The sequence below is a fragment of the Silurus meridionalis genome, chromosome 5 (genome assembly GCF_014805685.1).
Source record: "Silurus meridionalis isolate SWU-2019-XX chromosome 5, ASM1480568v1, whole genome shotgun sequence".
In the NCBI taxonomy this organism is placed as follows: Eukaryota; Metazoa; Chordata; class Actinopteri; order Siluriformes; family Siluridae; genus Silurus; species Silurus meridionalis.
In genome coordinates, this window is record NC_060888.1 from 22,113,460 (window position 1) to 22,131,050 (window position 17,591).

The 17,591-nt window shown below is 36.5% G+C and overlaps 1 protein-coding gene across 4 annotated transcripts; it reads left to right on the forward strand.

Moving 5' to 3' along the window:
• The first annotated feature begins 1,421 nt into the window (after window positions 1-1,421).
• gnaia (guanine nucleotide binding protein (G protein), alpha inhibiting activity polypeptide a) lies at window positions 1,422-13,681 on the forward strand. 4 transcript variants are annotated; one of them, XM_046850296.1, is made up of 10 exons: window positions 1,422-1,462; window positions 1,744-1,881; window positions 6,840-6,882; window positions 7,007-7,148; window positions 7,427-7,584; window positions 8,819-8,947; window positions 10,062-10,191; window positions 11,129-11,282; window positions 11,406-11,613; window positions 12,740-13,681. In XM_046850296.1, exons 2-9 carry the CDS (start codon window positions 1,764-1,766, stop codon window positions 11,594-11,596), a joined length of 1,065 nt encoding a protein of 354 aa, XP_046706252.1. In that variant the 5' UTR covers window positions 1,422-1,462; window positions 1,744-1,763; the 3' UTR covers window positions 11,597-11,613; window positions 12,740-13,681. The 4 variants fall into 4 exon arrangements, with proteins under 4 accessions (XP_046706252.1, XP_046706251.1, XP_046706253.1 ...); XM_046850295.1 differs by lacking the exon at window positions 1,422-1,462 and adding an exon at window positions 1,469-1,565; XM_046850297.1 differs by lacking the exon at window positions 1,422-1,462 and having other exon boundaries at window positions 1,469-1,881; window positions 11,406-11,625.
• Window positions 13,682-17,591: the final 3,910 nt, after the last annotated feature.

The window sequence follows — 17,591 nt, forward strand, 5'->3', positions numbered from 1 at the left end:
AACATAACCTCATATTATTGTTCATAGTTGACAGGAGAGGAACCCGATGTGGTCTACTTCTTTTGTAGCCCATCCTCCTCAAGATCCAATATGATGTGACTTCTGAGATGCTTTTCTGCTCACCACAGTTGTAAAAAGTGGTTATTTCAATGATTACAGCCTTTCTGTTAGTTTAAACCCCTTATAGCCAGTGATCTCTGACCTCATTCAACAACAAGGCATCAAAATGTTTTGTTTTACCCATTCTGATGATTGATATGAACCTTACCTGATGCTGTTGGCCTCTATCAGCATGATTTTATGCATTGAACTGCTCATGATTGGCTGACTAGATGATTAAATGTGCAGATGTTTTGCTACTCAAATCTCATGAAATTTTTAAGTATAAATCATAAATAATTAAAGTGTAGCTTACACTCATAGGTCTTAAACATACGTTATATTGACAGCGGTTTGTATATCATGTTGGGTGCAAGTGTCATTGTACAAATGCTGCAGAGTGAAATCTATCAGAGTCCAGCAAAGGGGACATGGTAAGCTCTATTGTGGTTCGGTAGTAAAATAGATCTGGCGTTGGCCATATCGGAAAACTTTACTTCCTGGTTTGCATGCTTTACCCCTTTTAAAATGTAAATATTATGCAAAGTAATGATGATGAGAATATTTCCACAGTCACTAGATGAGAGCATTTCTGATTGGGTTTATGGTTTAAATGGCATCAGTCAGACTATTTTGAATCTGCATGCATTTGAATTCGTGGTGAAACTTGACCACCATGTTCAGACAGAGCGTCAGCATTGCTTTCCATAAGCACATTATTATTTTTTTTCCATCTTTGTTACTGGCTGTTATTATGGTTCATCAAATACTTTTAACAAAATAAAAATACTTTTTACAATACTTGCTGGCAATTTGAAGAATGCCACCATCACTTATATCATTTCTAAAAGACACAATAGACACATCATCATATATCATACATGTGATGAGGCAGCTTATATAATGGGCCCAAATTTTGGACCAAAAAAACAAATCAGGTTCTGTAAAAACAAACTTGTATATAAACATTTTTTAGCATGCAAAATGTGGGCCATTATATATAAGACAGACATAGACAGAGAGAGCGAAAGAGAGACACACACATTGGGACAGAGAAATAGACAGAGATATACAGAGAGACAGAGAGAGAGAGAGGGAGAGAAAGAGCGAGAGAGCGAGAGAGAGAGAGAGAGAGAGAGAGAGAGAGAGAGAGAAAGAGAGACAGATTGACAGAGTCAGACAGACACACACAGAGAGAGAAGGATGTAGAGAGAGATAGACAGTGAAAGAGGGAGAGAGAGAGAGAGAGCGAGAGAGAGAGAGAGAGAGAGAGAGAGAGAGAGAGGGAGGGGGATGTTGCAGGGCGGACACGTTTATGAAAAGAGCAGGAAGCTTTGCTTGATTCATTCATCATACTCTGAATGTGAGTGAGAGAGAGAGAGAGAGAGAGAGAGAGAAAGAGACGTTCCGCTGATCTTCCTCTGTCTCCGGCCATTTTTAACTGATCATGAAGAAACTGTATTAAAGTGAGCGGCTGTAACTGTTCACTCCTCCGCTTCCAGTCACTCAGCAGGGTTTCTGTGACTCTGCTTTCGGGAGTCCGCTGTTCCACCGATCACCAACTCTCTGCATGCTTTATCTTCATTTTTACTTTAAAACCAACGCTTTTTATTATTTTTATTCTGAATTATTGTTTATAAATAGAAAAGACACACGGCGGAAAGATGGGGTGCACAGCGAGCACTGGTGATAAAGCGGCTCATGACAGAAGTAGGATGATCGACAAGAACTTACGGGACGAAGGAGAGAAAGCTGCACGAGAAGTCAAGCTGCTTCTTCTCGGTGAGTTTCCACACATGATCAGCTCCATTAGGATCATTCATGAATACGAATCAACAAGTCCAACTATGGGTCAGTGGTAAAATTCTAGAAGAAACTGGAGATGTAGAGCACTACATACTGCCATTACTTCTTACTCCATGTAGTGTACTTGTGTAGGGAGGATGGGGCAATTTGGGCTTCAGCCAGAGCAACATCATTATCTGCATAGCATCCTGTGATCTGCCTTTGCATGTAACTTTGAAAGGAAAAAAATAACAATCTTTCTTTCTTTCTTTCTTTCTTTCTTTCTTTCTTTCTTTCTTTCTTTCTTTCTTTCTTTCTATTCAAATAACTTAATCTATACCCAACCATTATTCAAATTTACATTATAAACAAATTTACACTTCTGAAAAATATACATAATGCTGCATTTGACAGATACAGTTTGTTTAATCGCTTAAAATTTCCTTACTTCACAGAAGTTTTTCTTCTTTTCGAACAACTTTTTATCTAACTTTTACATCTGTCTACGTTTTTATGCATTCTACACTGGAATGAGTAAATAAGTACCTGGAAATCCCAAAAGAAAATATAGTCATTTCATCGCAGTTATAGATAATTATTGCAACAAGTCCCTCGAAGAAATACACCTTAATGATGTTTTAGTTTACCAACAATTAACAAAATCTTTTGCTTTATCTCTATGTGTGTTAGGAAGTGTGGTGTGGATCGCATGAATTTCTATGTATTTTGTAAGTGATACCTTTTTAGTTTGCAGATAATCAGCGATTTCATTTTCATTTCATTTCAATGCTTTAATATTCACACAGCATCAGGTTTTTTTTATGTGAATCAGTGATTTAACAAAAATATATCAGCAGTATCAAGCACCTAAAAATATGTCAAGGAAATAAAGCATCTTAACATTCAGTATCCACCAACACCGGTGGTATCAGGATTATAAAGGATTTTTTTGTTTCATTGTTTATTTATTGCTATGTGTGTTTGCACAAGGATTTGTTTTTTTAGATGTGTCTAGGTAAAACCATATTCAAATTAACGAGAAGAAAGATTTCCACACAATGTATGGTCAAGATGACATGTGCACCTGAATGTGTTTACATATGCACATGCATTTAATTAGCATTTATGTTCACTTCAATCCTTAGATTTAAATCTATCCTTTGAAAGATTTGTCTAAGCTGTTGCAATGATTTAATGAATGCTGTCTATGAAGCAGTATTGCTGTACTGTTATAATATTGTATAATGTTGCTTATGATAACTCTCCATGTACACAATTGAAACTTTCTGTAGGTATCTTTTACCTGGAAAGGTGCATATAGTGAACTTTTAAATCCTTACAATTAAACGATCATTGCCGTCTAATTATGTACAATAAAAGTTTGTTGAAGGTAAACTATATTCACATTTATAAGTGAAAAATGCATATTACAAGCATTAAATTTGAGCTGACAAACTGACAAAAGTTACAGTTTAGTACTCTTTTTGTGGGGTAGTGTAATTTTTTTATTTAGACGCAATTGTAGCAACTGATTGAATGAATGTGTTGTTAATAATAACTATGCTGCATTATGTGGTGTGCATTATACTGGTCACATGTTGAGCTACTTAGGGCTAAATCATTTTTGCAGATTGTTGTACTGAGCTGGAAATCTTCACCTACAGTGTTTTGTATGTTTGAGGTTGTCTTTGATTTTTAAACAGCTGGAAGCATGTTTGTCGATCTTTTGGGAATTCATTTGGCAGAGACGCTAATGAGATAGGCTGCTTTGTAATTTAATGGTTGTTTGTTGTAGAGTCATATGTCTGTCAACACATCCATTTGTTTCTGCATTTGCGAGTGTGAAAGGAGGTTGGGAATGCTGTGGCAGACAGGTTTGCTGTACCGTAGCACAGTCATGCTCTGAAGGTATCAGGAGGCTCATCGTAATGGTGTCAGAAAGGTAATAGTATAGTTTAGGGTTTGGCTGAAGTGGAATTTTGTTCATCAAAGCAATAGAAAAATTCAAAACTGTGCATTTCTTTGGCCCTTACAGAAGAAAGGACCAACTTTAAAAGATGTTTGAACACCTGCTGTTTTTTTGTAGAAGCACAACAAACTTACTTAAGGCAAGACGTGTGAAACCTTTTGGTGAGGAGTTGCGTGCTGGCGGCTGTCAATCTGTTCATCCCTTTTACCCTTAGGATGCCCTTGTGTTTCTCTTAGACATCGGGCTGTTGCCTAGTAACCACACAGCCAGCTTGAATTACCAAAGCGTAAAAGTGGCAGGTGGAGCAGACTAAACAAAAGGTGAAACTATTGTGTCAGGACACACGTTTGCACAGAGACTCGGTTCTCTACAGTTGACTACTGCTTGTACTTTTAAAGATGTAGTACATATTAAACGGTTTGTCCTTGTGAACAGCTACATTGGGTAGAAGAGCACCAGATTGCGTATATGGGCGTTATGCTGATCACAATCTGGCGGTGTGAGAAGCTTCAGCATTTCGTGTTTCTGTTTTTTTTTTCCTCCCACAAATCCGGCATCAGGGACAAATGCCACTGAGTGATTGTCTTTAATGATGAAAATCTCAAAATGCTCTTAGAGCTCAAGCTTTCTGCTTGCATTACAACAGACATTAGCAACAAATCTAGCTGGTTATTATATTTTATCAATTATTCGGCCAACACAAAACTTGCATATTCCAAGCTTCTGCTCAATCATTATTGCAAGCCAAATATTGCAAAAATGATTAAATGCAATATAAATACTTGAAACAAATTTAAGAAATAAACACCATATAGTGCTCTAACATGGTTTAGTTCTCCCATGAACTTAACTCCACTATGTCATTGACCTGTGTGTACTGTAGTGATGAACACAGTTAAGAAAAAATCCTCTGCTATATTATTATATCATATATTTTACATTATTATCATAACAACAACAACAACATTTACTAAGCCCCTGTAGCCTGTAGATGGGGGCAGGGTTATTCTGGAAGAGACCACGCCCATCAGGGTAGTAAAGGATATGAACATATCTTAAAAATATTTTCCTTACTTTGTATTGCCTTACAACTACAAATGACATTGCTGTTGGTTTTTCTTTCTCACCATTTGTATTGGGGATGTATGTATGTATGTATGTATGTATGTATGTATGTATGTATGTATGTATGTACCTGCAGTACATGAAAGTGAATGAGGGAATGAAGGAAATGAATGAGCTGTTTTTTTTTATTTATTCTGGAAAGCATGAGCTTTGTCTAAAACTGAATAATGCAATGATGAGTGCTACCACTTGTTCACACAGCCGTTGTGTGACCTTCAACCAAAATCTTTATATTCTTTTTTTAAGGTAAATGATCCTTTTGTAAGCCACATTTGCATATTCCGACATAATTTGTCACATTCAGTTTTATAGGTTTTAGTATTATTTTCCTGCTAAGTCCACTGATAAAAGCCTGTTGTTTCCTCAACATTGAGCTGTACTTATGTGGCTATACCTGTGCCTCTAAGCCCTAGAGTTCTGAGCTGATGTGATTTGAGCCATGTGTGTAATGTGCTGACTTTGCCTAATTGCTGTTTGTGCTTTGGGACCCAAAGAGATAATTCAGCCCCCTCAGGTCATCCCCAGAACGCCACTTGGGGTGGAGCAGTGACTAATTGAAACAAGCCTAGTATACATCAGCGTCAGGTGGCTCTCAAATCTGCTGGAAGTGAAAAGGTGAAAGACATTTGGTTCTTTATTTTTGTCAGGCAAGATTCCAACTTCCAGATTATCATTCTTTTAGTATAGCCTCAGTAGAGATGCCTTTATGAGCTTAGAGCAGTAAGATAACATGATCGATTTTCTTATACATCTTTCCCCTATCTCAACTTCTATCAAAACAAGGAATCGAAACCTTAATTGAATGCTTTTTGAGGTGAGAGCTGGAAGACTCAAACTGTAAATGCCTGGGATACTGGGATTGGTTTCTGGAGAGATAAGCACTAAAACACTCAGGAAACTGTGTTCAAAAATCAAGATTTCGACAGGAAATGCATAAAACATACTGCACCCACAAATCTGAGCACAATACATATCTATTGCAGGGTGTAAATTCAAAGCAGCTATAATCCTTTTAGTGAGATTTCTCTTAAATTCTATTGTAGCCAATTTGCAAATGAATTAACCTCCTCACGCTAACGCCTACTCAGCTTTTCCCTTGAGTTGGGAGATCAGTTGCATTGTAAGCAGTTACTTACACAGTCTACTGCTCCAAATTGTTCATAAATTATGTCATTTTTTAGATATGGTGACTTCAGTATGCAGAGCTCAAATGCCATTGGGAATTTCCTAGTTGCTTTAAATGCATATGATATCAGATTTCTACTTCCTTTAATTTATCTCTTTCCTTGCTTCTCAGCTTCCTCCTTGGAATTTCATGCATGGCTTGCATTTGGGCTGTAAGATTTAGCTTTACTTATCTGTTAGAATTTGTTGACTTGTCCTAAATCCTTTTTGAGGTTATGATAACCAGGATTGCATGCTTTACTAATCTACAGTATATGAAATTTTAATAATAAAAAACCTTTAGGTGAGGTTCTATGACCAGTTTTGCTCTACTTCGAGATGGACAAGTTTTAGCATGTGGATTTAGAAGCTGTACGTAGACCATTGTAAAATCAAAAAAATGAGTTAACTAACAATTATTTTCCCCTTACTTCCATTAGCACATTATTTATACAATCCTGTTGTATTATTAATGATTGCATTTCTATTCTAATAATTATATTTATTTATTTATTTATTTATTACAGAATATTGGCTAGTATACCCCCCAGCACGCACCCAAACAATTAGTCTTGTATTTGTATCATTAGTTTTATATTTAAAAAAAAAAATTGTTAGGATATTCTTCTGATTAAAGACTTCCTCATTTTTTGCTGAAACTAAAGAAAAGCTCTTTCTTTCTGTATTTGTTTCTCAGGTGCCGGTGAGTCCGGGAAGAGTACAATTGTCAAACAAATGAAGTAAGTCATGCCCCTTTGTAAAGCGTGTCTGTTTTATAATAGCACACGAGGAAACTGACTTTTATTGCTTCCATAATTCCATGAAAATTCTTTGATGCCACTTGATATTGTGTTTTTCCATTAGAATCATCCACCAGTCTGGTTACTCAGAAGAGGAGTGCCATCAGTTGAGGGCTGTGGTGTACAGCAACACTACTCAGTCATTGATGATCATCATTAGGGCGATGGAGCGGCTGGATATCGACTTTGCTGATGCAGCTCGTGCTGTAAGTCTTAACAGAGGGAGAGGATGCTCCCCAGTCAGGAAGTGCCTCTCTCCAGTTTGGCCTAATCAACTACAATGAGCTAGAATACCTGTAGCATTAAAAGCACTTTGAGAAAGCAGGATTCATCTTAGTACAAATATCCTTGGTGTGACTTAATTGTAATACGTATTTATATATATATATATATATATATATATATATATATATATATATATATATATATATATGTGTGTGTGTGTGTGTGTGTGTGTGTGTGTGTGTGTGTGTGTAAAATACAGGACGATGCAAGGCAGCTGTTTGCACTGGCAAGCACAGCTGATGAGGGCGACATGAGCGCAGAACTTGCTGGCATCCTCAAGCGCCTGTGGGCAGATGGAGGTGTACAAGTATGCTTCGGTCGCTCTAGGGAGTACCACCTCAATGATTCTGCCTCATAGTGAGTCTTTAGAATTTACTTGCTCCCCCCCTTTACAAGAAAAGGGTATTTCATGGTTCAGTGCCTTTTAGACATAAAGTATACATGCATCACTGAATCATGTAATGAAGGTTTCTGTGAAGGTGTTTCCTTATTATGCCAAATCATCCACACGTGCCAGAAAGGAGCAATAATGCTTTTTGTCACGTTGTACAGTATCGTAACCGTGGCTATAACTTTTTAATTGAAACGCACACCGAAACACCAGTGAAGACCAATTCAGTGTATTTACTTTAAGAAGAAATAAATGCGTAGATTTCCGTGTTACTATTTACATTGCAGCACATCATCTTTATCAGATTAGATGATCTTAAAGATACTATGCTTTCTGGGAAACTGGAACTTTCACTGAAAATTCAGTCTTATATTATATAGTATCTTGTAATTATATTTAAGCGGAGGGTTTCTGCATCTCCACAGAGCACTGACTGCAAATCTGTCGGTGTGAGTGTGTAATGGTCATATTTCCTTTTTAACACCACACCCTGAAACAGATTACCGACTGCAGAGACCGGGCACTTTTTGACTGCAGAGAACGTCATGAGGCATGACCAGTATGAATTAAGCAAGAGGAAATAATCAGCAACTCCCTTTTGTTTTTTTTTCCTACATACTGTATATCTGGCTTAAACTGTTGCAATTGCTTTGAGGCAGCTCTTAGTTCTTAAATCGTAATTCTTGCCGCTTGTGCAATACGAGACTGCCTCCAAATATTTCAAAAGTCGTAAGAGGATTATGCAACTCTTGAACTCTTGATTGTACTAATAAATGATTTAACACTGTTCTCATTGTCCTCTGGTGCATTTCTTGTCATTCTGTTTCAGTTAACCTCAGCAAAACCTTCATGCCTTTCTACTTAGTTCTCTCTTCTTAATAGAGTTGTGTATAATTGCATTATATAGTTTTATTCCCTTCTGTGTGTTCAAACATCTCCATAGAGATTCAAATATAGTTTATTCAAATGGACAAAAATGCAAATAACATGGATGTGTGCTGAGAAGTTATGATGGATGAAAAACCCCACCTTTTGCATGCAGTGTGTAGACACACAAGGCATTTTTTCCAAAGCACATCCAGTGCCAAAAATGACAGGGCTATATTTCAGGTCATGTCCTAAAATATATATTGGCATTCAACAGTTTTGTATAACAATTGACATATTATTTCTTCATCTCCTCATTTTTTCGTTTTCTAGCTACCTGAATGATCTTGACAGAATATCAGTCCCTAGTTACGTCCCCACTCAACAGGATGTCCTCAGGACCCGAGTGAAGACCACTGGTATTGTTGAGACCCACTTCACCTTTAAGGATCTTCACTTCAAGTGAGCATGAGACTTTAATCAAAACATTGAGCCCGTATCACACAAGGGAATCTCTGTCAGCCATCCATAGCACATAAATCAGGCCAAATATTGAAATTCTGTGGTGGAGAATATCGTTTGCATGCTTGAATTTCAGGTTTTCTGAGTGTGTCTCTGCTGTTTTGTGTATTTTCTGATCAAACAGAATATGTTGTCAGTATATACTAGGCAATTTATTTTGGAAGGTGGGTGTGTTGAATTCAGGAAGTGTCATTGTGTTATGTTTTAACTTCCCTTATGTTGATGTCTGCATTTCAAAACAGTGCTATTTATGGTTGTAAATTCAGACATGCCTAATAAAAATGGTAAATGAATGTATACCAGGACAAGTAGCATTGACTCCCAATGGAATGTACAAATAAATACGGCAGTATTATGTCAAGAATTAGAATATTTGAGACTGATGGTAAATCTTAGGAATATGAAGGTTTGAGATTTAATCTTCACACTGTAAAGCCTTTTTTCATGACATTGTTTTGTTGTCTTCATGTACTAGTTAATGACCAACATGGTTTTAAAGACTTTAAACATTAATATCTATAACAACATAAAGTAAAATAATGTTAGAACTATAAATATTATGGAAGTCTGAATAAACTGTTCTATGTGGACGGATTCAGGTTTGTGGAAGCACCTGCTTTATTTTTATGGTAACATAGAGAAAAATGGGAACCTTGGTCAGCTGGAATTTTGGTCTCTCTGATTGCAAGAATATTTATCAAATATAAACAATCACACATATATAATCACACATTGTACGTATGTATGTATGTATGTGCAGAACAACTCAGGGTTTTTTGTCCCCATTTACGCTTAAAATGCTTATTGTTTGGATACTGCTGCGATACTGTAATATTCATCACCATTGGGAAAATAAATCAGACAGCCTACGTGGGTGTCTAACATGTTTATTTAATTCCGCATGCAAAACACTGCGCACTCCGCATCGTGGCATTTCTAAGAGACCAGTGCTCTTTCTTGGAAATTCATTAATGCAATTATAGTAACGTCGTTATTATACTGCTGTAATCTTCGAGCACTTCGTTTTAAAATGACGTTAAGTTTGTCCTTGCAGGATGTTTGATGTGGGTGGCCAGAGATCTGAGAGAAAGAAGTGGATTCACTGCTTTGAAGGGGTAACCGCCATCATTTTCTGCGCATCTATGAGCGACTATGACCTGGTTCTGGCTGAGGATGAGGAAATGGTACGTTTCAGTCCTCAACATCACTCTCGCTCTACTATAATTCCTGTCTTTACGGTAACACGGGATTTAGATTAGCAGTGCGACATTAATTTTAGGTAATGAGCCACATTCTAATTATGCAGGAACTTACAAGTGAATGCACATAAATAGTATCACCTAAATGTATGTTCGTTTATCAGCCATTATTGAAAAGCTATTCTTTTAAAAAGATGCACAAAAAGATATAACACCTGCAAAAGAGATGAGGCATTACAATATATTTACAGTGACTTAAGTGCTATAATCCCCTGTATGAATGGTATCATATATGAGCAGCTCCTTTATTGACAGACTGTTACATACATGTCTGAAGGAGTGATACAGAAGGTGATTTCCCACTGCTGCTATTTGACTGTAGAATCAGAGCTGCTCCCAGTGAGCCAGTCACCATAATACACACTGTTATTGTGTTTTTAACTGTGCAATAACAATAACCTAAAGTTTTGTGCATTCACTGTGCAATAACACCAAGTCCAATCTGGAGTCGGCCTGTAATAATTGCATTGGAAAATCAATATAGTTGGCTGCAAAAGTGGCTGCATTAGTATTCACAACCATTGCGGTGAAATCCTAAATGATTTATTATGGAAGGAAACATTATAGTGTCACATTTTTAACTTGCTGAAGAATTCAGCATTCATTCACAATTTCATTGTTAGAACATTTTGTACACATTAGTTTATGGCCCTGGTTTTATTGCTCTATGTTGCTCCCTAGTGGAATAACAGAGAATAGTATTTTTAATGATTTTTTAATTCACTTACCTTCATTTAAATGTAAACAATGGCTGGATTAAAACATGAGCTGTATGTTTAAAAAAATCTGGCCTAAATTATTTATTAGAGTTGTTTTCATCTTGTGATAGAGTAAAATGTTTCCTGTATCCCACCTTTTGCAGAACCGCATGCACGAGAGCATGAAGCTGTTTGACAGCATCTGCAACAATAAGTGGTTCGAGGAGACATCCATTATTCTCTTCCTCAATAAGAAAGATCTGTTTGAGGAGAAAATCAAAAAAAGCCCTTTGACCATCTGCTTTCCAGGCTACTCTGGTAAGCACAAGCTTTCTTCATGTCTTAACTGTGCTTTACATCAGATACGCAGCCACATCACAGCAGGTGCCTATAGTATTGTGTCTGGTGATCTCACTTCTATACTTTTGTTCTTGTGCTCAGGCGCGAACACATACGATGAAGCGGCCGCCTATATCCAGAGTCAGTTCGAGGACCTGAACCTGAAGAAGGAAACGAAGGAAATCTATACCCACTTCACTTGTGCGACCGATACTAAGAACGTGCAGTTTGTCTTTGATGCCGTCACTGATGTCATCATCAAGAACAACCTGAAGGACTGTGGGCTTTTCTAGATACAGCTTTTACATCAGTGAGTAAAAATGTATGATTAATTAATTATCTTGGATAAATCTATAAATAGCAGCTTCAGTCTTATTTTGTTATTTATCTTGTTGGTCCTTTTTGCTCCAAAATCCAATAAAAAAAATCATATATTAAATATAATATTTTCATTAATGTAGAAAAATGCAATATTATTGAAAGTCTAATATAGAAAATAATGTAGTTGAATATAAAACATATAATAAAGTATAATACAGAAAAAAACCCGGTATAAAAATAATATGTCCAATAATATGGAAAAATATGCATCAAAATTAATAAATGTCTATCATAGAATAATTCATACTACACATTTACTTGCATTAAGTTGAGTCTAACATTAGTGACTTGCTGTTAAATAAAATTGAACCAAAAACATCTGGAGAACAGAAAATATGCTCTTGGGTTCAAACCTGCATTTGCCACTGTCACTGAATCTCCAAGCACAATGTACCATAAATGTTATACATTTCTAATAAACAAACAAACAAATATATAAACAAGTAAACAAGCAAGCATATAAATAAATAAGCAAAAAAAATATTTTAAAAAATAAATAAATAAGCCATCAATTGTTTGAGGTTTTTTTTTTTAGTTATTATTGTTTGGATTAAATCCATCTATATTTCAAGTGTTTGAATAGAATACTAATGTAAGATTTATTATAATAACTGATTGTAATAATGAACATAATTAAGGGTGACAGAATAAAAAAACAAATGATGTACCTGCTGGCTCTGCTTCATAGACCCTATTATAAGTACAACTACACTAGTGTTAAGTTTATTAGGTATCTTGTACATGCTCACTGACCATTTTATAACATTTACCTACAATATAGGTGCGCATTATAGGTGTACTTCTGAACCTTTTAGCAACGCTGTATGTTATCCATTACTGTAAAAGCATTGGGTTACTGCACATGATACTGTACTGCAGTGTAGGTCACTACTGTAGTGAGAAATATGCAGCACACAAATAACATTAAAAAGTGTTTCCTATTGCAGACTCTGTTTTATTCTAACTATTTATCTGATGGTTATACTGTAAGTCTGTGAAAATGTTCAGTAAGTGAACCTTTCTGTCTGTTGCATTCCCTGTTCACTTGATTACAGGCGACGCAAATGGAAAGACACTGGGAGAAGCACAGCTGCAGAGAGGCCAACCCTGAACATCCGTTATGTAAACATTTTATTTATCTTCTCTAAACATTTTTATTGTTTCAGAAGAAAAAAATCTTTATGTAAATTATTTGTACAACTGTAATTGTCGAAGGAACTGGTTAAAAAAAAAAAAACGTAAAATTTATGTTCGCTTTCTGAAGTTTTTTCACACCGATGGTTTTTGGGAACGTCTTTTATTCTCTTCATTTCATCATATAGGCTGCACACATAAATGTAAGCACATCTAATCTTGTTACATTACGAAACTGGTGAACATGTAAAACTCACCTGAGGAATAAGATTAGTATAGAGAAATTCTTCTGTGTGCAAAAAATACTAGATGAATGGGATTTCCCAAAACACATGTGACCAAACAGGAATTTGCACCCATCGTGTCTGATTATTCTGTAGTTTGATTACGCTGACGCGGCAAGTTACAGAGGAACTGAAGAGACCATAAGAAAACGAGGAATGGTTCCATGATGAACTGTGATTACTTTGAAAGCATAACAGCATTGTGAAGATGAAAACATGAAGATTTGGCTCACAGGGAGCCTTTCTTTAAAGGGACCAAAGCATTTTGACATTGGTTAAGAATTTCTGTAGCAAATAAATACCCCAGACACTTCATCCTATCTAAGTGTGTTTTACACTATTCAACTAACTGCCTGTTATATTTGCTAGACATTTTGAGTGAAGAATGTGATATAGTAAATCTAGTGATATAGTAGACATTTTCTTATTTAATTTTTTAGCTATTTATGACGAATTTTATTAGTTTTATGCATCTCAGTTTATGCCCCCCACTGTCTTCTATTGGTGGGGAATAGCTGAACAATATCCACTATTTTGCTAATAAAATATGCTGTGATAAACTCATGGCATTTTAAAATAGATTTTTTGTTTCTGTCCTTTTTTAAGCAGCTTTATCTTTTGATACTGTGTCCCACGTATACACTGTATAAACACACCTATAACCACTCAAACAGCAGCCATAGTGACTCATAATGTTTAGAGGTTTATGTGTAACTATAATCTATTTATGAGGAAAATAAATCATATATAGTTCAATGGACATTGGTTATTCTTATTAGCCAAGTTAATAAAATAGGAATCTACATCAAAATGGCTTATTTAAAACTGGCTTCTTATTGAGGTGCAGACCCAGAGGTATTCACTACACAGCTGGTTAAAGTGTTACAGCATGCTGCCCCCTGGTGGTGACAATCACGTTTTATGACGTTTGCAGCTTCAGGCATTGATGCGGACACCAGACGATGTTGTCACTTATTTAAGTGGTGTTCAGTTGAAACACCTAAATGCAGCCTCATACCAAAAAACATTCATTAATCATTTATTCATCTTTAGTAAGCGTGTTATCCAAAATCTAGCAGAAAGGTAGACTAAATCTGTATTGGGGTGTTAAAAAAACACGTATAGGTGTCATGGTCAGGCGTCCACAAACTTTTGACCACATTGTTTACATTTTTCAGAATTGAAGTTGCATATTTAAGTATGATTGCCTCATATCGTTTTCATAAGAGAGTAACACTTGCATGTACAAAACCTTTAAAAAAGGTTAAGAAATGTGACAGTGATAATTTAGTCCACAGTGGCACCTTACAATGATTTTTCTCCTGAAAAGATTTTCAACACATTTTATAACATATATGATGGCTTTGAAAAAGGAAATGCCTCTCTGTAATATGCGCTTCCACACACTCGTTCACTCCGACAATTCATACTTGGACGCAATATTGCAGACGGATTGAGTTTTACTCTCGAGTGATCAGTCTAATCTACCAGATCTTGAAGGAGCTAAAACAGATGCCTAATGGAGCCTGTGCTAAAGGAGAAGGTAGCAGGAAGAAAATGAAGTCTTTGATCAAAAGCCCACTTGTGTCCTGTACCATATGGCTCAGATCCCAGGTAAACTGCATTAAACACAACCTTCCTGCAGCTCCCAACTGTCTGATCAGTCGTTTGACTGATGATGCTTTCTTAGCTGTACCATTCGTAATGCAGCTGCTTGTGTTAATGCATTTTGGGTGGGCTGGCGCTTGTATTCTTTGTGGTATTTATATAAACAAAGTGGCCCTAAGTAGATGAAAGTAGATGATCTCAGGAAAGGTCTAGTTGCTGTATCAGCACAAGGTTTCCTAACAACTGTGTAATTATATAATGACAATATGCAACCTGAACAATGTTTGAAGCATGTTCTATGGACAACATTCTAAAATACAACCCTGTTGACATGATAATGGTAATGTTTCTTTTTTATTTTTTGCCTAGGTGATCACATGAGCCTAGTGAGATGATCACATGAGCCTAGCTACAAAACAGCAGCTAACATTAGCTGACATTGTTCATTTGCAAGTTTTAATCAGTGTTTTATGGATACATCAACTATTTGAATAATCCTAATTCACAAAAATCCAAAAATCTAACCTAATTATGATTCCCATTAGGCCTGGATCATGTTCTATTTGCCAACAATCTAATACCATAAGAAAACATTTATACAAGGGGGTCCTAGTGACTCACAGTCTCACATGTGCTCAACTTTAGGTTGTCTGCAAGCCAGACACCCCTGATTCAATTAATACAGGCTGATAATTAGATAATCGGTCAAAATAAGTATAGTGAGAGTGAGGAAAGCATGAAACTCTAGAGCAGTATGAATCTATAACTGTAGTAAAGAAGATGCTAGTCACATACAAAATTTTCTAGATACCTTCCAATATGCATGCACACTTATGCTGAGACATCTCAACAAAATCACCTAGTGACCCAGTAACATGGTATTTGGAACAAACACTGTTGTTATATAGTCATTGCTCCCTTTATTCTTCCCTTTTCATTTTTAATCCTGAATCTGGTTCTGAGGACCAAGGGACCATGAACTGTTATCAGTTGCTTGTAGGACCACGGTTACATAAGTGATTAGAACACAGGGGGCTTTGAGTATCACCTGGATAAGGCATCAGTGCTAATAGAAACCAACCCATCTAAATGTAGAGGTGTTCAATTATGGCTCTTCTATCATACACACTGCTGAGAGGGGCAATGGTTACCAGGCACAACCAGAAGAAGGTGTACGGTGATCCAGAGGTAGCATTGGACCAGACTTTATGGAGCAGCATGCCTTTAAATAAGGCAATAAGGAGAAGATGATCCTCATGGAATGGTATGCCATGGTAGGGGCCATACAATAACCTGTCACAACACCTTTAGTGTAGCTGAGACTTTCCAACGTCCCCGCGCAATAGCTAATACTCTAGGAACCCGAAAAGACACCAGATCCAAATGATGGGGTGTAAACCATGAATGGGGGCTATTAAGTATTTTCCAGTCTCAACTAAGTTGCACTTGTCAACCTGCTCTTTGTTCCAAGGGGCCAAACCCATAGGCACAGGTATCTTGGATGAAGTTGCCAACTTTGGGAGGAAATTGTTCTAACAACTAGTGAGTTGTCTACCACCAAGCAAACCAGGTTCTTGCCAGGCATTTTGGTGTCAGGAAAAGGGATTCTAATTGTAGTCTAAATATGCAATGTGAACAGGAAGAGAAATGTGTACAGTAGACAGTGTGGTACATTGTGCATGAGAATAATAGAACCCAAGCTTGCAGTCATGATGCTCCAAATGTACTTTAAACATTTGAACAATTTCAATCACTGCAAGTAAAAAGACAACTGAAGACAAACCTCACTTCTTCCCTACGGCTGTGAGTGAACGCAAAAACTAAATCTTTTACAGAAACCCTGCTGCACTGTAAACATTTTAGGGTTTCATTAGGCTAAAGCGCTTGCTTGCCTCAGCGTGCTTTCTCATTCACAGCTAATGTTTGCCAGCAGCTTGACAGCCTACTTCAGACTAAATGAAACATCGGGCCTCTCTTGTCCTCCCTGAACTCATATTAAAAAGTAATGACAACAATTAAAACATCACTTAGTTTTTCAAGCCAGATTTATGTCAAGACAGAAAGTCATAGATGGCATCTTACTATTCAGCCATTCCTTTTTTCAAGAGCCTCAGGAAATGGATCATTAAATATCCTTGAAGATCACAAGAGCGTTATTGTATGCTCAGGGACCAAACTGTACTTTTTTATTTTACTGGGGTGGTACTATCGTTGATACATCTTTAATTTAAGGTATATAATTAAACATTGATCACTGGTTTTACTGTCAGGTATTACTCTATACATCATTAATGACATCACTGGGGAAAGAACTTATTTATGAGTGGATGGATATCATTCCATTATGCACACACACTGTGTTATAAAGAGTGTAGGCATTCATTCGGCGCTGTAAGTGTTAACTCAGCAGCGTGAAGGATCCATTCCCCTTTCCACATGTTTTTATTCTCAGATGGACCGTTCATTCCTGCTCCGGAAGCCTTTACATCCGGGTCACTCCACGCTCATTGCGTTCAGGGTTGCCAGATCGTAATAACTACTTTCGGTGCAGAAAAACAAACAAACACCTATTTCACATGACAACACAGAGTGCAGGGAGGGAATGTGATGTTTTTGTTTGCTGTGCTATTAAATGCATGATTTGCTGTTATTCCTTATATTTGCTCTGAACTTGTTAATGGATAATTACACCAAACCTACTTAACAGTTTCCCACTTAATATTTATATGTAAATATATTTCAAAATACAGTTTAATATCATTTATATTTTGTTATTCTTATTGCTATAGTGATTGTTATTATTATCGTTATTAGTATTATTAATAATTAAATAATAACTACCTCATATTTAAAGAAATGATGTAATTAGCTATGAGTAAGG